General features: G+C 46.6%; 1 protein-coding gene across 1 annotated transcript in view; it reads right to left on the bottom strand.

The window, feature by feature from the left end:
* The window catches only part of CIDEB (cell death inducing DFFA like effector b), a 53,993-nt gene that overhangs the window by 15,238 nt on the left and 14,740 nt on the right, over positions 1 to 24,015 (bottom strand). Inside the window, exons 2-3 of the mRNA XM_078679476.1 lie at positions 20,385 to 20,529; positions 13,285 to 13,434 (exon numbers count right to left, since the gene is read on the bottom strand). Coding sequence (XP_078535602.1) covers positions 13,285 to 13,434; positions 20,385 to 20,529 — 295 coding nt within the window. The remainder of the gene's footprint in view (positions 1 to 13,284; positions 13,435 to 20,384; positions 20,530 to 24,015) is intronic.

The following is a 24,015-nucleotide window of genomic DNA, read 5'->3' as shown; positions in this document are numbered from 1 at the left end:
AGCATAAGACATCCTATCCTCAACAGGCATGTCTAACAGGGTATCTCTTCCCTCATTCACAAAGCGACCCCACAACCCCGCTCCCCAATCCTTCCAAATTAGATTGTGGCTGCGCTATGGTCTGCTTTCACTATGTAGCGCACACTAATCACTGCACATGGATCATAAATGCAAAGTTCAAATCCCACCGCTGACCCACCAATGTTAGAAGCGGCTGTCTCTAGTTGGCAGAGGTATACACTTCTGACAAATAGGGACACACCTTTTCTAGTCAGGGCAAGGGGATCACACACCTAGATAACCCCTGCTCACCCCCTTGGTAGCTTGGCAAAGCAGACAGGCTTATCTCAGAGGCAGTGCGTTAAGCATTTATGACCACATACAGTAATAAAGTGAATACACTACAAATGGACACGATACAGTAGTATTATAAAAATAAGGATTTTTATATAAGGCTTAGCACAAGACCAAATAACGACAAAAATATACCACAGTCTTAATAAATACTCTTGGAAGGAAAAATAATAATTCAAGCACGGTTTCTTCTTAGCACAAAGTCTTTAGTATCAAAAGCAACTCTTCTTCTCTAAAACACAGTTCTTGGCAACAATGTAACCCACACGGGAGTCACACGACGTCGAGGCAAAGTTAATCCAAAGGTTCGGCGTCGACCGCGAGGAGCGCTACGTCGAGCCCGGAGTCGCACAGACCCCACAACACAGTACCTTGGAAAAGTGAAGCACTCGATGATCAGCGGCGTCGAGATGTCCGGCGTCGCGTCTTCGGCGTCGATCGGGCCTCGGAGTCGGGGCGATCTGCAGCGGCGTCGACCGAAGTCAGGCGGGAGCAGCGCTCACGAGATGAAGCAGGATACGGCGTCGTCGATGTCGATGTTGCAAGAGTGAGCAGCGCTCACGGCGTCGATAGGGCTCGAAGTCGATGCGATCAGCAGCGGTGCAGACACGAGGTCACTTGGAGCTGGAGCCGAACTCACTACTCACTGGCATTGCTCCTGGCGTCGATCGGGCCCGGCGGCCGGCGTCGAAGAAGCGGGACACTGGAGCCGTTACTCACGATGTCGAGCTGGATTCGGCGGCGTCCGTCGGCGTCGAGATTGCTGGATTCTTTCAGAGGTGCTGGATTCACAAATTCCAGCAAATAGCACTTTAAGCAGATGAAGTCCTTTAGCCCTGTGACTTCAACAGGAGGCTGGCACTCTTCCAGCCCTTGGAGATTTTCTTGAGCAAAGCTTGAGAGTACACATACAGTTCCTCTCTCCTGGTTCCTTGGCAAAAATAAAGAAGCAATGCAGGATTCCCCCAACAAACAGCACTCTGGCAGAAGGGGTAGGCAGTCCTTAGATCAGCAGGCTTCTTGTCCTTGGTTCAGGTTTCCTTGTCAGAAGTGATCTAAATTCTTGGTTCAGGGGTCCTTCTCTTATACCCCTTTTTGGCTTTGATCCCTTTGTCCATGCAGGGGAATTTCCCCCCATCTCGGGTTTGTTGTGGGTGTTGCCAGGCCGAAGCACCTGGCCTATTCACAGGGCAGGGCAGAGTCCTCAGCCGCCCAGCAGGAGCGGAGCCAGCATTGTCACTGGCAGGGGCAGGGCCATCAGTTGCCCAGCAGGAGGTGGGCCAGGAAAGTCCCAGGCAGGCACAGAGTCATCAGCCGCCTGGCAGGGGGGCGGAGCCAGCATTGTATCAGGCAGGGCAGGCTATCAGGAGCTACTCTTCCCCTACTCTCAATGCAAATGCCCCACTCATCCCACACTGACTCATTCAGACCTCTGGAGCCACCCAGCTCCTGTCACACGCACACCAGAACCAGCAGAGACCGGTAGACAGTTAGACAAGAAAATAGCTACTTTCTAAAAGTGCTATTTTCAAACACAGAGTCTAAAAACCATCCACCCAAACGGATGCGTTATTAAACCCTGAGTTCAGGGATACCAAACTCGACATTGCACCATGCTCCCCGAGCCCGCTAGGATTATAGCATTAATAATCCTGGCAGCCCATTCTAACTGATGGAGAGCAGGTTACCTTACAATAGTGAAAAACGAATATGGCTGTAATTCACTATTAGGACATGCCAACCTTGTCAGGCTTGTCCTACCTTATGCTTACAATGCACCCTGCCCGTGGGCCTACCATAGGGGTGACTAACATGAAGTAAAGGGAAGGTTTAGGGACTGGCAAGTAGGTGTACTTGCGCAGTCTGCGTGACAGTACCAGACTGCACGTGGTCTAGCAATGGTAGACCTTCAGACATACTTTTACTAGGCCGCTCTTGTGGGTGGCACAACACGTGCTGCAGGCCCACTAGCAGCATTTGTATTTACAAGCCCTGGCACTCCTGGTGCACTCTACTAGGGACCGACAGTAAACCAAATAAGCCAAACATGGAATTCAATCAATACAGCAATTTCACATAGGGAGCACTTGCACTGTGGCACTGATCAGCAGTGGCACAGTGCCCAAAGCATTTACCAGCAAAAACATCGTAAACAGAGGAGGCAAACAGAAAAAATGGAGGAGAGACTCATGCCAATGATGCCAGGTCTAACACGGATGCTCAGGTAGCAGAATGTCTATGCGCACCAACGGACACGTGTTCCGTCGAGCGCATACTCTGGGTCACCGCATTGTTCGCTGAAGGGATATAGACAGGATTTAGTGATGTTTACTTGTAGTCCTGATATAGAAGCAAGGTTTTCCAGTATGGTTGCTCATCTCTGTGGGATGCAGTGGATGTCTCATATGTATATCAGAAGATCGTTCGCGTACAAAAATATTGTGTGTGTGCCGACTCCTAACGCAATGCCGTCTGGTATCTCGGTGCTTATTGCTTCCGCTAGTGGCTCAATTGCCATTGAGAGGAGCAATGCGCCCGTCTGCGCCCGTCTGCGCCCGTCTGCGCCCGTCCGCGGCCGGACGGGGCGAGGGGCCACAAACCCTGGTAGTTCGTCACAAAACACCATAAGGTATGGAAGACATGCACTACTTGCATTACAACCTGACACGCCTGCCGTCTGCAAACACACCATGCCTGCCCAGTCACTTACAAAATGCACGAGGTGCCGCTTTGAACCCCCCCTTCATATCCCAGACACTAGCTCGGGCCCCACCATCAAAGCTGCATTATTGAATTGTAGATCTCTACGTAAGCACGCCCTAGATATTTACCATTTACTCGAGGACCAAAATCTTAGCATCCTCTTCCTAACTGAAACCTGGCTAGATGATCACTCGGACCCGGATATTATCCAGGCCATGCCCAATGGCTATTCCCTATCTAGATTGGACAGGAGGGACGGCAGAGGAGGCGGCATCGCCATAGCCACGAAAGCTCCTCTAGTCTGCTCCCTAGTACACACTCAGGTTGATCATAGTGAAGCCGGTATCTTCACAATTAACATTGGTCCCAATCATTCGATCTCTGGCATTTTGATATACCGACCACCAGGCAGACTATATGAGTTTACATCGACTCTAATGGAGGTGGTCACTCATCTAGCGCTGAGGAAATCCAGACTGTTAGTGCTAGGAGATCTCAATGCTCATTTCGAAGATCATTTAGATAAAGACGCTGATGATATCCGAATGGAATTGCAATCTGTTCAGCTCGATCTAAAAAATAAAGAACCTTCTCATCAATTAGGACACTTACTAGACCCCGTCTTTGGTAACTGGCAGGGAGTGCACACCTCTGCTCCTATACCCATACCTTGGTCGGATCATTTTATTATTCCTATCAAAGTCCAACTTGACAGGACGGAGCTTTTTCGTCATCAATCCCTGCGATACAAACGCAGAAAATGGAAGAACTTCTCTCTAGATTCGTTCAATCAAATTGTGCATGACGAAGGCCCTCCTAAAGGGGTCGACTGTGAGGCAGCTAATGATAATTTAAATAATATCGTCACTAAGGCCCTGGATACCACAGCCCCCAGCCGTTCCCTGTCCAATGCCAGGAGGCCGAAGAAAACTGCTCCTTGGTTTAGCCAAGAACTGCAGGCTATGAAAACGGCTTGTAAGAAACTTGAGAGAGCTTGGCGACAGAACTTCTGTGCAGATATTAAAATACAACATAAAACAGCACAGAGAGTATATTATAAATCAGTTCGTCTGGCCAAAGCAGAGCATTATCACACCCGTATTATGGAAGCAGGCAATTCCTCCAAGGAACTGTTTCAGATATACAAAGAGATATCCATAGTGGACGTGACCTCCCCCGCTCAAAATGATTCAGTGGAAGCTTGCAATAATATTGCACAGTATTTTGCAGGCAAAATTAACAAAATCTATACTAGTTTCTCTAAACCGATAGATTCGGCTACGGGCTTCATTGAAAATGATAAATTTGTAAATACACCTGTATGTCTCAATTCTTTTGTAGTTCCCTCTTATGAAATTCTGTCCAAAATGAGCAACAAAATCAAATCGGGCTCTCCCCGGGACCCGGCACCCCCGAAAATTTTAGCTGAAGCTTTTCCTGTACTAGAACCCCATCTCAGGCACTTACTACAAACCTCCTTTACAACCTCCTGCCTTCCGGAGGAATGGAAACAGGCAATAGTATTACCCATCAAGAAAAAACCGAACATCAGTATGGACATAATGGATAACCTACGACCTATATCCCTGCTACCCTATGTGGCCAAGTTAGCAGAGAAAATCGCTAACAGTCAACTCATGGAACATCTTGAGACCCATAATGTTTTCCATAAATCTCAGTCGGGCTTTAGAACAGGCTTCTCTACGGAGACAGCTCTCCTGAGGGCCACTGAAACCTTACGTGAGGGAGCAGATGAGGGAAAGACAATGGCCCTCATCATGCTTGATCTCAGTGCCGCTTTTGACACTGTAGCACACTCCATCTTGCTACAGTGTCTAAATAAAGCGGGAGTTACCAACAAGGCACTGGGGTGGCTGAAATCTTTCTTGATTAATAGGAGCTTCCAGGTTCAAAGAGGGACTTTCCTTTCCGATAGGGTGATGCTTGAACAGGGGGTTCCTCAGGGCTCTGCCCTGAGTCCCACCCTGTTCAATCTCTACATGGCCCCTCTGGCAGAGGTAGTGCAGTCGTTCGGCGTGGAGCTTGTCTCCTACGCCGACGACACGCAACTCCTCATATCTCTGACTCAAGCCCCTTCTAAGGAAGCTGATAACTTCAATGCCTGCATGTCCAAACTGGCTATGTGGATGAATGAACACTGTTTGAAACTCAATGGGACAAAAACAGAGGTCCTCATTATTGGAGGCACTGAGGTCAAATGGACGTCAGAGTGGTGGCCTAGCTGTCTGGGTCCTCTGCCCTCCCCTGCACGAGAGGCGAAGAATCTAGGTGTATGGGTGGACAATAAACTGTCCTTTGACAGTCACGTAAAGAAGACTGTTGGTAAATGTTTTGGGGTAATGAAAACCCTCAACCGCACCCTCGACCTGCTACCCATTAACTCCAGGCGTACCATGACGCAGGCACTGATAACGTCCCGTATTGATTACGGAAACGTGCTGCCCATGGGGACATCAGTGAAAAACATAAAAAGCTACAGGTTTTACAAAACTCGGCAGCTCGCCTGGTGCTAAGGCTTCCCCGCCGAGCTCCTTCACGCCCCTCTCTAGCAGCCCTCCACTGGCTACCGATCAGTAAGAGGATTGTTTTTAAAGCTATGCTTTGGTGCCATAAAATAATTCATCACAGAGCACCGGCATATATGTCTGATTTGGCGTCTGTATATGAACCTAACAGATCTCTTAGATCCAAAGGAATGGGTCTGCTTAAAACTACATGCCCCAAAAAAGCCAAAATGGGAGGCAGATCTTTCCGCACCTTAGCTGCCAAGCAATGGAACCTCCTGCCTCTAGATACCAGGTTGGAGAGTAATGAAATGATGTTTAGGAAGAAGTTGAAAACCTGCCTCTTTGCTGTGTGATTGGTTTCTGTTCTTTGTTGTTGCACTCTCGCTCCATAGCGCGGGGACACACCGGGAGGTGTTACCAAGCGCTCTACAAACTCCTTTAAACTAAACTAAACTAAACTTAATGGAGACAGAGGGCAGCCCTGTCAAATCCCTCTGCTCACTTCCACGAGGCCGGATATGTAGGGGCCGGTTTTAACTCTCGCAGTAGGGGCACTATACAGTACCTTCACCATGTTGAGAAAAGACTCCCCCAGATGATATTTGTCTAGTGCGACAAATAGGAATCCCCACTCCAGGGAGTCGAAAGCCTTCTCCAGATCAAATATGAGATAGCCTGCTCTTGGCCATTGGGTTTGCGAATACGTGGCAATCCTAAAGAAGCACCGAAGGTTTAAGAAGGTGCTTCTCGAGGGTATGACCCCGTTTTGGTCACGGTGACTCAGGGAGGGGACCACCTGCGCCAGTCTATTTGCCAAAAGCTTTGCTAGGACTTTGAATCTACGTTAAGTGGGGCGAGAGGCCTTTCCTTCCATTTACTTTTAATGTGGGTGATGTGTGAGTCTATTACAGACATTTTGAAGAGAAATTATGTGTTTAAGGTTCATGCAGCATTCATATAAAAGTGTCCTTTAGGTCAAAACAGGACCTCACATATGAGAAGTGGGAGGGTGTCACAGTGATTATTTCCAGTAATATTATTGAGCTGCTGCTGTGTTACACTATTGAAAACACACATTACTATCACTGAATATTAGGTGTAAACACATTTCGAATTTGAACAGGTGTGTCTGTACACTTTCAGTGACTTGGCCAAAGAGGGCATGAAAGAGCTGAAATTGGATCATGAATTCAAAATTGTCCCAAACAGGGGCCTCCAAAACACGTTTGGTCCATGGCCCCCAAAATCCTTAAGTTGTCCCTGGGTGGGGCCGTTTTTGTTACTTGCGGCTTCGAACCCCCCCCCCCCCCCTCCCAGAGAGCGAAACATGTGCATCATCTACATTCATAATAGACCAGCATATAGTTTGCACTAAAAAAGTCAATCCTGAATTAAATTCATTCTGGTCTAGTGATAATAAAATTCAAAGGAGATTGTGTAAACATCGTCACTGCAGAAAATGTCTTTGTTGAGCCTATCCTACAAGCATGTAAATATTTTAGGTTTTTACTTCATACATCTTATTGACTCAATGCTCAATAGTTGGCACCTGTGTATATTATTGCCTCTGTTGTGCTCTAGTGATCTTGCAATAAGCATTGCTGCAAAAATAAATTTACTCAGTATCCGAGTTCACCCGGATATTTGTAATTCGTAGCCCAATTAAGTTATAAGTTGACTTGGGGGTCATATGTATCATTTCTTTTTCAGTTGAAAACACTCCTATTTGGTGTTTGTGACTGCAATAAAAAATAAAAAGAATTACGAATTCCGTTTTAGGAGGGGCCCTCTGTTTACTGCCCACAGCGGCCTGATCGAAGAACATAGTGGTGAATGTCTTATAATGATGTTGTAAATTGTGTATAGTTCGAGTTGACTCCATATTAGAACCTTGCTGGCAATCTTGCAATAGTAAAAACAAAGATACAGTGTAGATAATATCTCGGCAATGTAGCCAGTTAATTTAGATGCAGCGGCTGTGTGCAGGCCCGGACTGGCCGTTGCGGGCACCGGGCAATTCCCCGGACGGCCGCAAGGGTGGGGGCCGTTTTTGGGCCCCTGGGGGCCGTTTTTGTGACAGGGGCGTTTTTGCAGCAAATTCGGCGGAAAAGCGGACCTGGTAAAGAGCTTGGTGGCATCTCCCCCCTCCCCCAGTGGGAAGAGGGGGGGCCGGCCGAGCACTTTGCCAGGGCCGGTTTTGGTTCCCAGTCCGGCCCTGGCTGTGTGGGTTTCAGTACACTACACATGAAGTGAGCGTCAAGCAAGTAGTCAGTCACTACTGTCTTTTGGGCAGTAGCATACTATAAAAATGAAAATAAAAAGGAAACACTCATTTTCAGATGGATGTGCACAAGTGATCAGACATATGTCGTCACTTACAGGGCAAGAGAGCCAATGACTGAAGTGGACTGACCAATTACCCATGCTTTAAGCTGTCAGGAAAAATGACACCCATACAGACCAGTGGCAGGAACGAGCAAACCAAATGCCCCTTTCTTAATTTAAATAGATGCATATTTGTATCAGTGTGTGTGTGTGTGTGTGTGTGTGTGTGTGTGTATATATATATATATATACGGGTCAATCTACGGGGCGCGTCATGTGAACAAGCTCCTTTTGGGAGTGAAACGCGTCATGGACCGACACCATGTCTTTTTATTTCATCTTTGTGAAATAAATATATATCTCTGGATAATTTGGTTGCTGCCTTCTTTCATCTGTTTTGATTTTGAAAAATAAGTCACGACAAGAGGTCCTTACCTGATGTTCTTTCACCTTGGATTGGTGAAACAGGCAAATCTGTTATATATATATATGTATATATATATATTTTTTTATTATTATTATTGTTTACAAGAGTACGTTAGACAATTAAGCCTGTTGGGCCTTTCGAAGAGATTCTAGCAAGAAATATTACAGTTGAAATCTTGAACCGTAAGGTGCATTATAAGGGGTAATCGGTACATGAAAACTGTAACCTGTGACATTTTAAATAACAGAAAGACATCTGCAGGGTTTAATAGGGAGCAATAACAATCCATCCGTAAAGGCCGATTGGCGTTAACAGCTGTTTCAGAATGAATCAATCAGGTCTACTGCCTTTGTCCTGCACCCAGATAATCCACCTTCCTCCCTTCACTTTACAACCAAAGCACACCATCTGCAGAGTCCCTCAAGGCTCATCCCTCAGTCAAACCCTCTTCAACATCTACATGTTGCCACAAGCAGACATCGTCAGACCCCAAGACATCAACATCAACATACTACGCTGACGACACCCAGCTCATCCTATTGCTCTCAGCCAAGCACACCAGTACGAAGGCCAACTTCCACAACTGCATAAAGAACGTCTCAGCCTGGATGAAGGACAACTTTCTAAAGCTCAACACTGACACAACCAAAGTGATGATTTTAGGCAGTCACACCTCCCTCTGGAATAACGCCTGGTGGCCATCGGACCTCAGACCCACTCCCACACCCAAAGTCTACGCCTGCAACCTTGGCATCATCCAGGACAGACAACTGTCCACGAAACGGAAAGTCAATGCTATCTCCTCAGCCTTCTTTTACACTCTATGCATGCTCCGTAGAATCTTCAAATGGATCCCCATCTGCACCAGAAAAACAGTGACGCAGGCCCTCATTACCAGCTGTCTAGACTACGGCAAAACCCACTCAATGCAGGCACCACCAGCGAACTCATGAGGACTCCAGATGACACAGAACACAGCATCCATGCCGATTCTCAACCTACCCCAAAGGACCCACATCAACCAGCACTTGAGAGACCTCCACTGGCTCCCCATCCAAAAAAGATGCCAGTTTAAACTACTGACCAACGCCTACAAAGCCCTCCATAACCGAGGACCTACATACACAAACCACCACCTGAACTTCCATCAACCATCCAGAAACCTCGCCTTCGCACAGATTTCACACATCTGCGGATACTGCACCAGGGGACGCTCCTTCTTCCACCTCACCGCTAAGTCCTGGAATGCCCTACCCCTCCACCTCCAAACATCACCCTCGCTGGCAGACTTCAGAAAAGACTCAAGACTTGGCTCTTCGACTGAAACCGGCAGTCCAGTGCCTGGATACCCTCACGAGTGATAAGCTGAGCTATATAAATACTGATTGATTGTTTGTCAGAACTTTATATATGAGACAAATCAGACCTGTGGCATCTGAAATACATCTTCCTAATGGACCGATCAGGTCCATAGCATTTGTCACTGGCTCGTCACTATAATCAAGTCAGGTCAACTGTATTGAGCATAACTTTCCTATAAGGTAACCATTAGGTATACTGCGATAAAATTAAAAAAATTACAAAATTATAGTTGGCTAAACAAAGGCTGAATTTGCATTTTGTGTAATTGCATATTCATTCTGCATAATTTCCCTCAAATTTTGAGTAGGTATGTGAATTTTGCATAGCCTAAATTTTATTGCATCATGCTTTAGATTTGCATGTTTTTGTATTGTGTTTTTAGGGTGTCTAGGGACTTTTCTGCAGAATGTATCAAAGAAGCTTTCCCAACCCAAAAGATGGTGTCAAATAACGATTAATAGGATGGCGTTTCTGGACAATTCTGTTTTATTCTTCTCTAAAGAATATGCTGAGTCATATTTTGTGGTTGGAAGAGTGATAGAGGCAGCCTGACTAAGAGAGTCGCTGTGTAACAATGCTTAAATGGCCTTCTGCAGAATTCTTTATTGCCACTCACTGATTTTGTGAATCACTCAAACACTTCTACACTGACGCTCTTACCTTCTCATTCTCTCATTTGCTCAATGACATGCTAATTTTTTCAGTCACCACTTCAGATAGATTATTGTTCATCATTTGTTTTGTCCTTTGTAAATGCTGGCTTCTGATTCGTTAATAGGCTTGTGAGTCCCTCCTTAGTACGGCCTTGTCTTCATTTGTAACAACCCATGAGGACTGGCCCTTTTACTTCTGTTGTTACACAATATATCTTATTTAGTCTCAAAGCACTATTTTCTGGAATGCGTTTCTACTACTGCAGGCACGACATGCTTTCCTGCAACATTCAGCATGCCCTGCGCGCTTTCGCTTTCCAAGCAGCCCGGGACAATTGCGGCCGCTTCTTTGAAGTGCAATAGGTCTTGCATTTACAAGAGTTTGAGCTATTGGCATTGTAAATGACAATGCCTTTCATTTAAGTGTTAATTATCAAAACAGATAAATAAAAGGCATTGTAATTTACAATGCCAATAGCTTAAACTCTGGCAAATGCAAGACCTATTTCCTTGCAAATTATTGTTTATTTTAGTTTCAAATTACCAAAACTAATACCCCTAATGCACCCTGTTAGAACTGACACCATTGGTGTGGGTCTTCCGTCCATTTTTTTGCTGTTGCCTCCTGTGTTTTGCTGTGTGTTGAACTCTGTGTTGCTGGTCCAGATGCTTTGGGCACTTTGCCACTGCTGTTCAGTGCCAAAGTGCAAGAGCTCCCTTTGTAAATTGTTGTTATGGATTAGTGATTCCATGATTGGCATATTTGATTTACTTGCCAGACCCTAGTATAGTGCACTGTGTGGATCCAGGGCCTGTAAATCAAATGCTTCTAGTGGGCTGCAGCACTGATTGTGCCACCCACAGAAGCAGCTGGTAAAATGTCATTCTGGCGTGCCATTACATAGCCTGTGTGCTGTCTGGGACTGCTGTGTCGACTTGGCAAGTGCAAGCACCAGCCCTCCCTCTGGCCCATTTTGTTGGAGACACGTATGGCCAGCTTTAGAGTATTGTGGAGACAGTACTCTGTTGCAAAGGCAACAGAGTACCTTCTCTACAAAACTGAAGGTGAGTTAGTCTCATTCAGATTACGGCGTCCATCCTATTTACACTGGGTGAGAAAATGGCAAACTTTCCCTGGCTGTCCGTGCCAGGTAAACCTTGAAAGTAAAGGGCAGTCAAAGCTGCAAAATGACCACCACCTCAAATGAGATACCTCCCATGACCAGGGGGGGTGGGGGGCAGCCACATTGTATTTTTGGGGAGTGGGGTTCGAATACAAAATCTTGCTTTCGGATTTTGTTTTTGAAATTAAAAAAAAATTGAAAATTTGACGTACGGCTCTGTCATGTTGACAGAGCCGACCGTCAAACTTTCAATACATTTACAGAAGCCGCCATGACAGCAGTTTCTGAAAATGCAAAAGATGTCCGCTGGCTGAGCAGACATCTCTAACTTTGTTGTCCGAATTACCCTTGCCATAGCGGGGTAAAGTTCTCCTCCATGGCAACAGCACATACTCCATCCACCGAACTCTAAATCAGATCCTAAGTATCTCTTGTTGGGAAATGTCTGATCCACACCCCCTAAGATTATCACTGAGATATTCCTCTGACCACTACCCCTGAGATGGACATCAAGATCTTGTTTCTTCTATACAAATCTCTTAATTTTAAACACTTTGGTTCCTTTCATATCAAGCCACTTTTTATGTGCTGAACTTGCCAGAGGACATGTTTTTTGCCATCCTACTAATTGCGTGCAAGATCTTTACTGGCTGCCCATCTTTAGGTTCAGACAGAGGCAGCTTTAGCTGTCTTACAAGAGTTTTTATTGTTTGTACAGAGAGGGGACAAAAGGTTTGCACGTCAGCCATTGCTTGACCTAAGTGACATTCAGATATTAAACAACTCCATTCATCAGCTATTGGTAGATTGTAACTGTCATGACTAAGGACTTGTGCATATGTACCTGCCTTTGACTATTTCATCGGAGTTGACGTGTAAATTCACACAGGGCCAAATTTGTTGCCAGTGTGCTGAAGGGACCCCGGAGCCAGAGCGTGGTAAGCCCCAGCACTAAAGCAGTTGCAAGGGTGCGGAAAGTACCTGGGTCATGCAGGTGCCGCATCATTATCCAGAGCTGCTGCCCATGGAATAAGGAATACCTGTGGTCCTAGTACCAGGTTAACTATTATTTATAGCAGGCATGACTCAAAGCAACACAAGCAACAGTGCCAATTAACTTTACAGCATAGAATATAGATTTGCGCTGAAAAGTTGATACAAGCGCATCGCAAAATGGATTTGCTTTGCAGGGCTAATGAGTCAGGAGAAGCTCAAATAACCAGGGGTTTGATGCAGACAGTTCTGCTAAAATGGCATGAGGTGGTTTTGCGTCCAAATGCCCAATGAAAGCAGGCGCAACCGAGGGGTAAGCAAAATATTATGCGGTAGTCTTACATTTAAGGTAAGTCCTCGCATTGAAATTTGTACATGCAGTGTAGCACAAAGACAAATGTCATGCAAAGCAGTACTGGATCATCTGTGCACCATAGCACAACACTTAGCATCACGCTAAAAATCTTTTTGCTAAAATAGCTTTTTTTTAGCATAAGCGTGGCTGATGATGCTGTAGCGCGTGAGCAAACATAAATATGGCTCATATCAACGTTTTACCATCTGGCAACGCTATGCTGCTGATTTTCAAGCAACACTGCACAAGGTTTAGCACATTGGTCCTTTTACTTTCCATTCTGCTATATCCAGTTTCTCCCATTAAAACTGCAAAGGGAGCAACTGGCTGGCTGAGCTTTTCGTGGTTAAAATAAGACAATTAATGGCTGACACAATATTTCATTGAGGCTACTTGGGATGAACACGAGAAGATCACTGTATTATAATAAAGAGGTATGAGTGAACTGCTGGAGCCACACCTTGACTGCTGTCCACTTTTGGCCTTTTTCCAAGAGCATGAAGGTTGTATTGTCGTCCACCATCTCGAAGAATTCCTCGCTGTCTACAAGAGTCCCGTCTTCATCCAGCACTAGGGCAACGAGCCCCGAAATCATGAGAGCATCCATTGCCTAAAAGATAAAGAGAAGTCAGATTAGGGGATCTATGGTGATCTATTTCCTACGTCAAGATAGCGGGCAAAAAAAGTTTGATCTTTTTTATATATCATTTTAAGATAAGGTAACATCACATCTAACAGCCAGTAATACAAGGCATTTCCACTGTTTCCCCTTCATGTGTCCTTTGTTTCTTGTTCCTTTCTGATGGGTTGTGTGATATATCGGATAGTTCTTTTAAACCCCTCTTTAGTATCCCCTCCCATCTACACGTGTGTCAAGTTATCCCCTACATGTTACTCATGTTAGCCCATTTGTGTAAATCCTCCTCTGCCCCTAGTCCAACCTCACCGCCCTCATAGGCAGTTCCTTTGGTAAAGTCCACTCCAGCATTTATTTTCTCCTTCCATCTACTGTGGGGTTTTTGGGGGACAACCACTGGATTGCTATTCTTCGTACTGTCAACAGTGCCAGTGCAGTGAATCTACATTGGATTTTTTGAGTATTGTTGGCAGCAGGCAGTAGGCAGTGTCTCCAATACTGCTACCAATAGCACCAATAGCTCACTAGTATCCTGCAACTCCAGAGCATACATAAATAGACCACCCCAAGTTCCCCACAATGTGGGCAGGTAAATGATTTTTATAGATAAATTCTGAATAGCTATTGTGGGGTCAGGGAAATCTGGTGCAAATAGGGGCAATGTGTCAATAAACCTAGCATTATTTGTCACCTCTTGCAAGTGTTTACACTCTCTCCCACTCATTGCCTGTCAGAAGCTCCTACAAACCCTACTCCCAGACTCTCAGGGACGGCTGCCTCCGGTCAATCTTTAGTGCCCTGTAGAACCAGTAGACCAGCCCCCATCCTTTACCTACTCCATCACTACCCTAGAGTCAAGCAGGGCACCTGAGTGGCAGGAAAGTCTGTCCATATCTTGTGGATCCTTTTTGTGAGGTTTGAAAACTGAAGGTATTAGCCCACCCCACCCCGACTGCCTCCCATGCCTCAAATGTGATGAATGTTTCTCCTAGGTACCTGTCCACAAGGTCTGGCACCAACCCCCCCCCCCCTCTCCATTTGGCCATGGACACATCTCTGCTGGTTCACCTGAAAGGCTATGGCCACCAAATTAGTAATGATCTAGAGAACAGGGCAACGCAAGATCCTCTTAATGGCTGCCTCCCATCCTGAGACTACCGGGTGCACAACAAATGGGTATTCCTTAGACAAATATTTCCTCCTCATCAGGCACACCTTCATCCCCTTCCAGTAACCCCCTGAGAAGTCTCTTTTCCAACTATCCCCCTTCGTGTACCACAATGCATCGTGCTGTAGCTGTGCTGCCACGTAATAAAGCTCTGGGTCTGGCCAACCCAGGTCTGCTTCTTCGTTGTCCCTCTTCAGAATGCCAGGTCAGACCCTACTTCTTTCAACCTGCCCAGACTGATGAGACTAAGAGACTGGCTGGTTCCTTCCAGGTTGATCTGGTAATCGAACAAAAAGTATTTCTTAAAGTATACAAGCAACGCAGCAGCATTAGTATTTTTGCTAATGTTACTCTGCCCATGATGGAACCAAGCAGAGTTTTCCAGAACTGATCTGAGGCCTTCAATCCCCGTAGGACTTTCCCCATATTATATGTGAATTGTTTCTCAGGCATAGAAGCCATTTGGACTCCAAGGTAAAATGCTCTGCCTGCCCTCGCCACTGTACCTCGCATCAACAAGACCACCATGGGAGGCAGATCCTTCTCTTACCTGGCTGCTAAAACATGGAACTCACTCCCCACTCACCTTCGCCTTACCCAGAACCACCTAGCTTTCAGAAAGCAACTTAAAACGTGGATATTTGACAAGTAATCCTCCCCCCCCTCCTTAGCGCCTTGAGACCCTCTGGGTATGTAGTGCGCTATATAAATTCTTTGACTCTTTGACTCTTTAGCCCCGTCTCTGGAAGTTCCTCCAGGGCCTGTCCACCAGTCCTCTCAGAGGGAACAGAACTGTTTTTTCACTATTGATAAGCAGGTCAGAGACACCACGGAAATCATCATGCTCCCTCAGTTACAGTGAGATTGACTACAGTGTGTCAATACAGTGTGTCATCAGTGTACATGGACACTGCGTGCACCCTCTCTTGCACACTATTTTCGCATGCATGCATCACGCTCCTTAGTTCCATCGCAAAGGGCCAGTCTATTGACCAGAAGATTTTTGCATCTGTATTATTAGGTCGAGCATTCGATACCTCTTGTATATACTTTAGTATATACTTATATGTGTATGTACTTTGTGGGCTCTGGAGATCAGCCCTAGGACTTGTCTGCTTCCGCTTAGGGACTTTTTTTTCAGTTCAACTGCCTCTATTTAACGGTCTTGATAGAAAACGACCAGCAGAGGTTATGAAAATACCAGAATCCATTTAGCATTCTCTAGATTCTAGTCCATAGAACTTGCCTTCCACGAGCACCTGTAGATCATAGTATATTTTTCAAATCTTGTATTTTCAGTGATATGACCACTGAAGGCCCTGATTTTATACTAAAAATAGAGCTTTGGACTATACAATTTCCAGCTGAAAGGCAATATTTCTCTCCATGTGTTCCCATACCTGGTGTTGTACGCAGTTTGGTGCTTACTTTCTCTCAAATGTTAAAGAATAGTAGATGTTTCAGCACCCAGGTTAATATGCTGCATAGCTAAATACATATAAAGTCCCAAAGGCGAGACCGCTTGCATTGCAAATGTTTGTTTATCAATGGAGGTTAGTGTGACCTCAGTTTTGTGGGTCCTTATCAAGTTCTGCATCATAGTTATTATGGCTTCTCTCAGAGTCTCTGGCAGGATACTAATCTGTCTGGCCTCTCTAAACACCTCTAGTAGGTTATCTAAGTGCTGCGCACCAAACGTGTCATAAACCTCTGTAGGAGACCTTTGCGCCTTTCCCCAAGGCAACACCAGATTGTCTACAACTCATTCTTGTTTTTGGAATTCTAACTCCAGCTCAGCCCTTTGGTCTCCAGTGAGTTTTGAAAGCTGTACATGCCCCAGAAAGGTATCATTCAGCAATTCACAGGATATTCTCTGTCTTTATATAACTTTATTAGATACTGGTAAAGGATTCTGTTAATTCCCATCAGGGAGACCACCACGGTGCCATCCAGCCTTTGCTGGAACAGTATCAAGGAAACAGGCCTCTTCTCCTCCAGCAACCAGACCAGTAGTCTCCCAGGCTTGTCTCCTTCTTTATGTAACTTTTGCCTGTGTTCCCTGAGAGTAAATGTATCCAATGCACCCCAGATTTGCCCTACTTTATCCCTAGTTTCCAACAATGCTGCCTTATTCATTGGGTTTCTGGGCCCTGTCTCTGCAGCCACACTAGTCCCTCTTCCTAGTGAGTCAAATCTTGATGTAGGTGCCTTCTTATTCTGGCTAATTTACCTCTGGAATTCTCCCATAACAACTTCCTTTAATGCTCCCCACTCTGTAGCTCTGGTGGCTGTTGTCCCCCAGTTGATTTCATGTAAGTGTCTATGGATGCTTGGATGCCCAATTTAAAGACCTATCTTATAATGTCTCTGGTTTGATTCGCCATGTGGGATTTAGATCTGTGCCCGCTCACCACTGTACTCTATCTTAATAGTGAGTGATCCAAAATAAATCTTCCCAGGTATTATGCACTCTGGATTTTTGCCAAGCCCAACGTGACCAGTGGGCGGTCTAGCCTGCTGTATATATTGTACTTTGTGCGTGGCTGAGCGGCAGGTTTTTTGTATGGCGGGGAGCAGTCTGTTTATCACCAGCCACAATATAGTTAAAACTGGGGTGCTTGTCTTCCTATTCAGGGAGGACCTGACTTGGCAGTTTGGGCTGGCCTGTTCCCATGAGGAGTAGGGTCAAGGCTGGTTTGCATATGGCTGGGTCCAAATGAGGAGGCAAAAACAATAGATTGGGATGCGCCCTCTGCAATCACCAGTGACGGAGATTAATTCAAACGTTCCATCCATCATTTCGTTTTTTTGATGCCCATACTGTAGGGATGTAAGTGTTATGGTGTTCTAAATTCCAACATAACCCAGAAATATGTCCCATCCTTTACATTTGGTGGTTTTGTCTTGTGGGTTTGTTTAGTTGGGGTCACAGTCACTTGTAACATCCATTCCTTTCATCATATTTGTATTCATTTATGTCGTGAGAATACCAGGGAGAAATTCTCACGTGAGCTGCCTCATCACAATGTTTGCCACATCTGTCTTCTTGAAGAACCATTACCTCCCTCCCTTCAGCAAATACTCTGTACACTAATAGACTGATATTTGCCCATTCTAACTCCCTGTGGGCACACTATTTACCCACTCAGATTACCATATGCGCTTAGATAATCCCCACATGTCTATATTAAATACGAACTCTATGCAAGGGGTTTGTGGCTCTCGGGCTACTGGGTCACCCAGTGGAGGGTCCACGACAACTGCACTTCCCAGTAGACCACTCCTCCAGCAGTCCTGCCCTAATACCCCACCTGATCCTCCTGTGGTCCAGTGGCCTGTCCATTCCTGATCTCTGAGCTGACCTCCCCTGACCCCTTGATGGCCACTCCACTGTTATCGACTGACCCGGTCTGTAATCCACCATGGGTGGATTCCTGTCATCCCACATCCAGGATTTGCCCATGGAGCAAGAGCCCAGCAGCAGACTGACTGCAGGCTGGCTGGGGAAGAATCGCAGCACAGTGCATGTTCCTGGCTGCGTATTGACCCCAGGGAAGCCAGCGTGGATGGGGGCTATTTTGTAAATGGCTTTCATGCAACTGAGGAAAGGTGGACTTTTAAGGGTCCGGTTTCTTTACATTTTGAGAGACCACTTTGAATGTGAGTGGCTTATTAACTTGGGCCACGACAGACACTGTTTCTGAATAAAACTTGGGTTGTGGCCACTGACTTCTCCAAAGAAGTAGGGAATCTACTCTTGTAACGTGGAAACGTTGTGCTGCTGCTGTGAGGTAAAAGACACAGAAGGTAAATGGAATGATTTCCCACCTTATTTCAAGCCTGAAGCTCCAGGCTGGTGCAGCGACAGAAGACTTGCTACTCTACCCACCCCTACCACAACCTAAGCTTGCTGAATCTCATCAAGTTCCCCGGAGAGAAAGTGAATTCTGCATGACTTCATCCACCACGTGAGATAAGTATAGAGCCAAGAAGCCTTCAGGGTGGACCGCTGTGCAAGTTGTAGGTCGCCCAAGGTCATTTACCCTCACCCCTGAACCTTGTATCTTTCCAAAGTGTAAGGTCTAGAGCAACTGTTCTCCTCAGGCCTATCATGTTGGCTTTATCACCTGTACTGCACTGGCAGGTGGGGGCTGTACCCCCCTCGTACCCTCTGTGTAAAATGGTGCCAGAATATCTAACTGCATCTCCACAACCACGAGAGTTAAGGATTATGTCTACTCAGATACGAGTTGCTGTAGTCTCTGCAGGTGCGCAGGGTTCAGTCCCACAAGAGTGCACTCAGCACTCCTTCGAGAGCCATTCCTACAGATGCTGTGGCATGTGCCGATGCTGTGGCATGTACCGATGCTGTGGCATGTACCGATGCTGTGGCATGTACCGATGTTGTGGCATGTGCCGTCGCTGTGGCATGTGCCGTCACTGTGGCATGTACTGATGCTGTGGCATGTACCGATGTTGTGGCATGTACCGAATCTGTGGCATGTACCGAATCTGTGGCATGTACCAACACTGTGGCATGTACCAATGCTGTTGCATGTACCAACACTGTGGCGTGTACCGATGTTGTGGCATGTACCGACGCTGTGCCGTGTGCCAATACTGTGCCATATACCGATGCTGTGGCATGTACCGACGCTGTGGCATGTACCGATGCTGTGGCATGTACTGATGCTGTGGCATGTACCGAATCTGTGGCATGTACCAACACTGTGGCGTGTACCGATGTTGTGGCATGTACCGACGCTGTGCCGTGTGCCAATACTGGGCCATATACCGATGCTGTGGCATGTACCGACGCTGTGGCATGTACCGATGCTGTGGCATGTACTGATGCTGTGGCATGTACCGAATCTGTGGCATGTACTGAAGCTGTGACATGTACCGATGCTGTTACAAGTACCGACACTGGCATGTACCGATGTTGTGGCATGTACCAACACTGTGGCGTGTGCCAATACTGTGCCATATACCAATGCTGTGGCATGTACCGATGCTGTGGCATGTACCGACGCTGTGGCGTGTGGTGATGCTGTGGCATGTACCAATGCTGTGGCATATACCGACGCTGTGGCATGTCCAGGCGCTGTGGCTTTACACTTGAACCTCATGTGTTCTGAATGTAATTTGATGCATAATGTGTGTAGAAAGGACTTTATTGCGAGAACACTCACTTCTCAATCAGATGCTGCGGGTGTACCTGTCCCTTGTTTGGCGCACAGAGAGAGAGAACAGAGAAGAAATAGAACGCTATTGAACAACACAGTGGAAAGAATAACGTGGTGGTTTGAAAAAGTATGTTAACTAAGCAACTGTAGGTGACTAGAATGAAATCCTGTTTCTTTACATGAAGTTTTAAAACTGACTAAACAATATTTTGAATGTATTTATTTATTTTATTTTAATTAAATATTTTTATGTTCTACCTCTCCTCAGCATTTCCAGTTTGAATTCACTGTCTACTGAAACTCAAACCCCAAACGGAGGTGCTTGGGAATTCCGTGTGCTTGGATTTTCCACTCTCACTACACGGATCCTGTAGTTGGCTAGACTTGTTACAAGGACGAGCTTGTTATCCTTGAATCACATAGAACTCTACTGCCTAATAATAATTCATTGAGGTGTTTTGGTACTGCCTGGACTCCTCTTCTGGTAATGACGGTGTTACCCCCTGTGGCTTTCGGACACAATAAGGCACTCTATAGGAGTACCGTCATCCCACAATGGTGGCACTCACCTTTGCAACTAGCTCCCGCAGCGTGCCTGCAGTGACCCCCTTCTTGGTGTTTCGATTGTGCGTGCACACACGGAACGGCCTTTGGGGTGGGGTGGGAGGTGCCCAAACCCTTTTTGTTAATTCTGAACTGACAGAAGAGACAGACCTATAATGCAAAAACACAAAACTCTTTACGAGAGTGAAGACCTACAACACACCAAGGAAAAAGATGTTATTTAGCATCCTGGAGACCGCAGTTGGCTAAACATAGGCATAAAGATAGAACGATGTGGGAGTACTTGTTAGTTTAACCTGTGTTTAGAGGTCAATGAGAGGTCATGGAAGCAGGATCTTTGACATACAACATAGAATGAAATATTACTATTAAACTATTGAGCAGCTGCTGCAATCAGATGTGTGTAGTGTTTCTAATAAACTACCTTTGCAAACATCTTTGAAGCCTTACATTGCAAGTGGGCCACTACCTTTGTCAGCAGCGTCAGTCAAACAGGCAACACAGCTTATGGTAGGTGGTGCCAGTCTGCAAGGGACCACGGTGGTGCAACAGCTTATGGAAGGTGGTGCCACTCTGCAAGGGACTGCGGTGGTGCAACAGCTTATGGAAGGTGGTGCCACTCTGCAAGGGACCACGGTGGTGCAACGGTTTATGGAAGGTGGAGCCACCCTGCAAGGGACCGCGGTGGTGCAACAGCTTATGGAAGGTGGTGCCACTCTGCAAGGGACCACGGTGGTGTAACAGCTTATGGAAGGTGGAGCCACTCTGCAAGGGACTGTGGTGGTGCAACAGCTTATGGAAGGTGGTGCCACTCTGCAAGGGACCACGGTGGTGCAACGGTTTATGGAAGGTGGAGCCACCCTGCAAGGGACCGCGGTGGTGCAATAGCTTATGGAAGGTGGAGCCACTCTGCAAGGGACCACGGTGGTGCAACGGTTTATGGAAGGTGGAGCCACTCTGCAAGGGACTGCAGTGGTGCAAAAGCTTATGGAAGGTGGTGCCACTCTGCAAGGGACCACGGTGGTGTAACAGCTTATGGAAGGTGGAGCCACTCTGCAAGGGACTGCGGTGGTGCAACAGCTTATGGAAGGTGGTGCCACTCTGCAAGGGACCACGGTGGTGCAACGGTTTATGGAAGGTGGAGCCACCCTGCAAGGGACCGCGGTGGTGCAACAGCTTATGGAAGGTGGTGCCACTCTGCAAGGGACCACGGTGGTGTAACAGCTTATGGAAGGTGGAGCCACTCTGCAAGGGACTGCGGTGGTGCAACAGCTTATGGAAGGTGGTGCCACTCTGCAAGGGACCACGGTGGTGCAACGGTTTATGGAAGGTGGAGCCACTCTGCAAGGGACCACGGTGGTGCAACGGTTTATGGAAGGTGGAGCCACTCTGCAAGGGACTGCAGTGGTGCAAAAGCTTATGGAAGGTGGTGCCACTCTGCAAGGGACCGCGGTGGTGCAACAGCTTATGGAAGGTGGTGCCACTCTGCAAGGGACCGCGGTGATGCAACAGCTTATGGAAGGTGGAGCCACTCTGCAAGGGACTGCGGTGGTGCAACAGTTTATGGAAGGGTAATGCCTTTCTGCAAGGTATTTCGGTGGTGCAACACCTTATGAAAGGTGGTGCCACTCTGCAAGGGACCACGGTGGTGCAAAAGCTTATGGAAGGTGGTGCCACTCTGCAAGGGACTGCAGTGGTGCAACGGTTTATAAAAGGTGGGGTCACTCCGCAAGGGACTGCGGTGGTGCAACAGTTTATGGCAAGTGGGGCCACTCTGCAAGGGCTAATATGGATCGCATGGCAGTTAACTATGGCCCGTAGAGGGACAGACCTGTGCATTTTGAGTTCTGCCCCAAAGATGCCTCTGTGATATCCTAAACTCAGCATAAGGCGACAACGCACAGACTCATCAGAGCACCTAGGTAAGAAACGCATTATATATGAGATGTGCAAAAGATGCAGGAGATGCAAGAAGTTTGAGCACCCGGAAGTCAGCAACACTACATGCTGTCATCATGGGATTGCATCAGGAAATACCGTTGAAATAGCACTCTCAAGGGGATATGTACAAGTGAAGTAGCGGAGTAAGGCGTTGTCCTTCATGGCTTAATGCCTCACTCCGACACTTCTGAGGATATGATGCAGCCTTGCTTTTACCCCTGCGCTTACGCTACAGTTAGCAGTGTAGCGCCAATGCAGGCACCCTTGCACCATAGTGCAAGGATGTCTCCGTGCAGGGGACGATTGTTTATGTGTAGGATGGCGTCCCTTCCTGCACCTAAACAATCCTAAAATAGCATTCTGTCACTTTTATGTGTGCTGCTTCATGCAACACAAATGAAAGTCCCAAAATTGCATTTTTTTTTTACAGATTGTTTATGTACAGGAAGTTGGACCATCCTGTAATTAAACAATTCATGGCAGTTTGCTTTTCCCGTGTGTGGTGCACAAGGCAGCACACATGGAAAAAGCAAAAATGAGGAGAAACTATGCATTGCTCCTCGTTTCACTAAGTTAAGAACAGGTTTTCCCTGGTCTTAATTTTGGCGCTGCCTCCTATGCACGCTGCCCTTGTGTAAAAGGAAGATGCGCCAACATCAATGGTGTTCCGGTGGAACTCCCACCACAACGCCCACTGCCCACCCCTTTCACGCTAACCATAGCGTGAAAGGGGGCCTTATTTACAAGGCAGAGTTAAGCCATGATAAGTGACTTAACGCTGCATTGTAAATAGGGCTATGCACCTAACGCTACCACGTCGGAAAAAGTGACGTTGTGGTGGCAATAGGGGCTTGTATATATGCCCCTCTGTTTCTCCACTGGCTTGCAGTGATTCACGCTCAGAGTAGGGCCAGCCCTTACCAGAGATGTGTAGAAGCGACCAGAGCCTTTCCTGATACCCAGAGAGAAGGAGCACATCCCACATAGCTGTGGAAGCTGTTAAATGGTCTGGAGAGATCATACTATGTGTGGGGCTACTGTGGAGATGTACTAATTACTTGTTGATCTTAGCCTAAGTGAGTAACAACAGCATTACATTACCACTTATCTTGGTGCAATCACCCCAGAGTGGAGTGTAGAGTGGGGAGGCACAACAATTTGAGTTTCTGCCACTGACAGAAGGCGCTGTGTCATGCAACCCGTATTTCTGTACCACAGTGCCTTAGGGAGGTCCGCACTTGGACAGCCTAGGAGATGTTTATCAAGCATAGCAGCACACCATTAGGGGTTTTCCCTTAGTGTCTTTGATGCATACCAGGATATTATCGGAGGGGACGTGAACCCTTCGATTTACTCATCGCCTATTTGTGATAGTTGTGAATGAGAAAGAAGAGAAGGAAAATGGTTCAGCAACTCAAAATCTGAGGCATGCTCTGAAATCCAAGCATGTGGGGCTGTGGTAATTGTAATTTGCTACTTATAAAGCGCGACTGTCACTCCGCTAGGAGTATCCTGGCGCTATCCCAGAGGGGAGTGAGAATAACCAACAGAGTGCTAAATGAAGGAAAGGCATAGTTCATCTGGGGCAGTACAGATCCACGTCTTCATGGCCTTCCTAAAATGGGATTCTTTGGTCCCAAGAACTGCCACAGTTTTTTCTCCTTCTCGTTTCAATTTGAAAGTGGGGGGTTTAAG

Source organism: Lissotriton helveticus, chromosome 3_1 (assembly GCF_964261635.1).
Source record: "Lissotriton helveticus chromosome 3_1, aLisHel1.1, whole genome shotgun sequence".
NCBI lineage: Eukaryota > Metazoa > Chordata > Amphibia > Caudata > Salamandridae > Lissotriton > Lissotriton helveticus.
The sequence above is the reverse complement of the archived record's forward strand: the minus strand, read 5'-3'. Positions and strand labels throughout refer to the sequence as shown.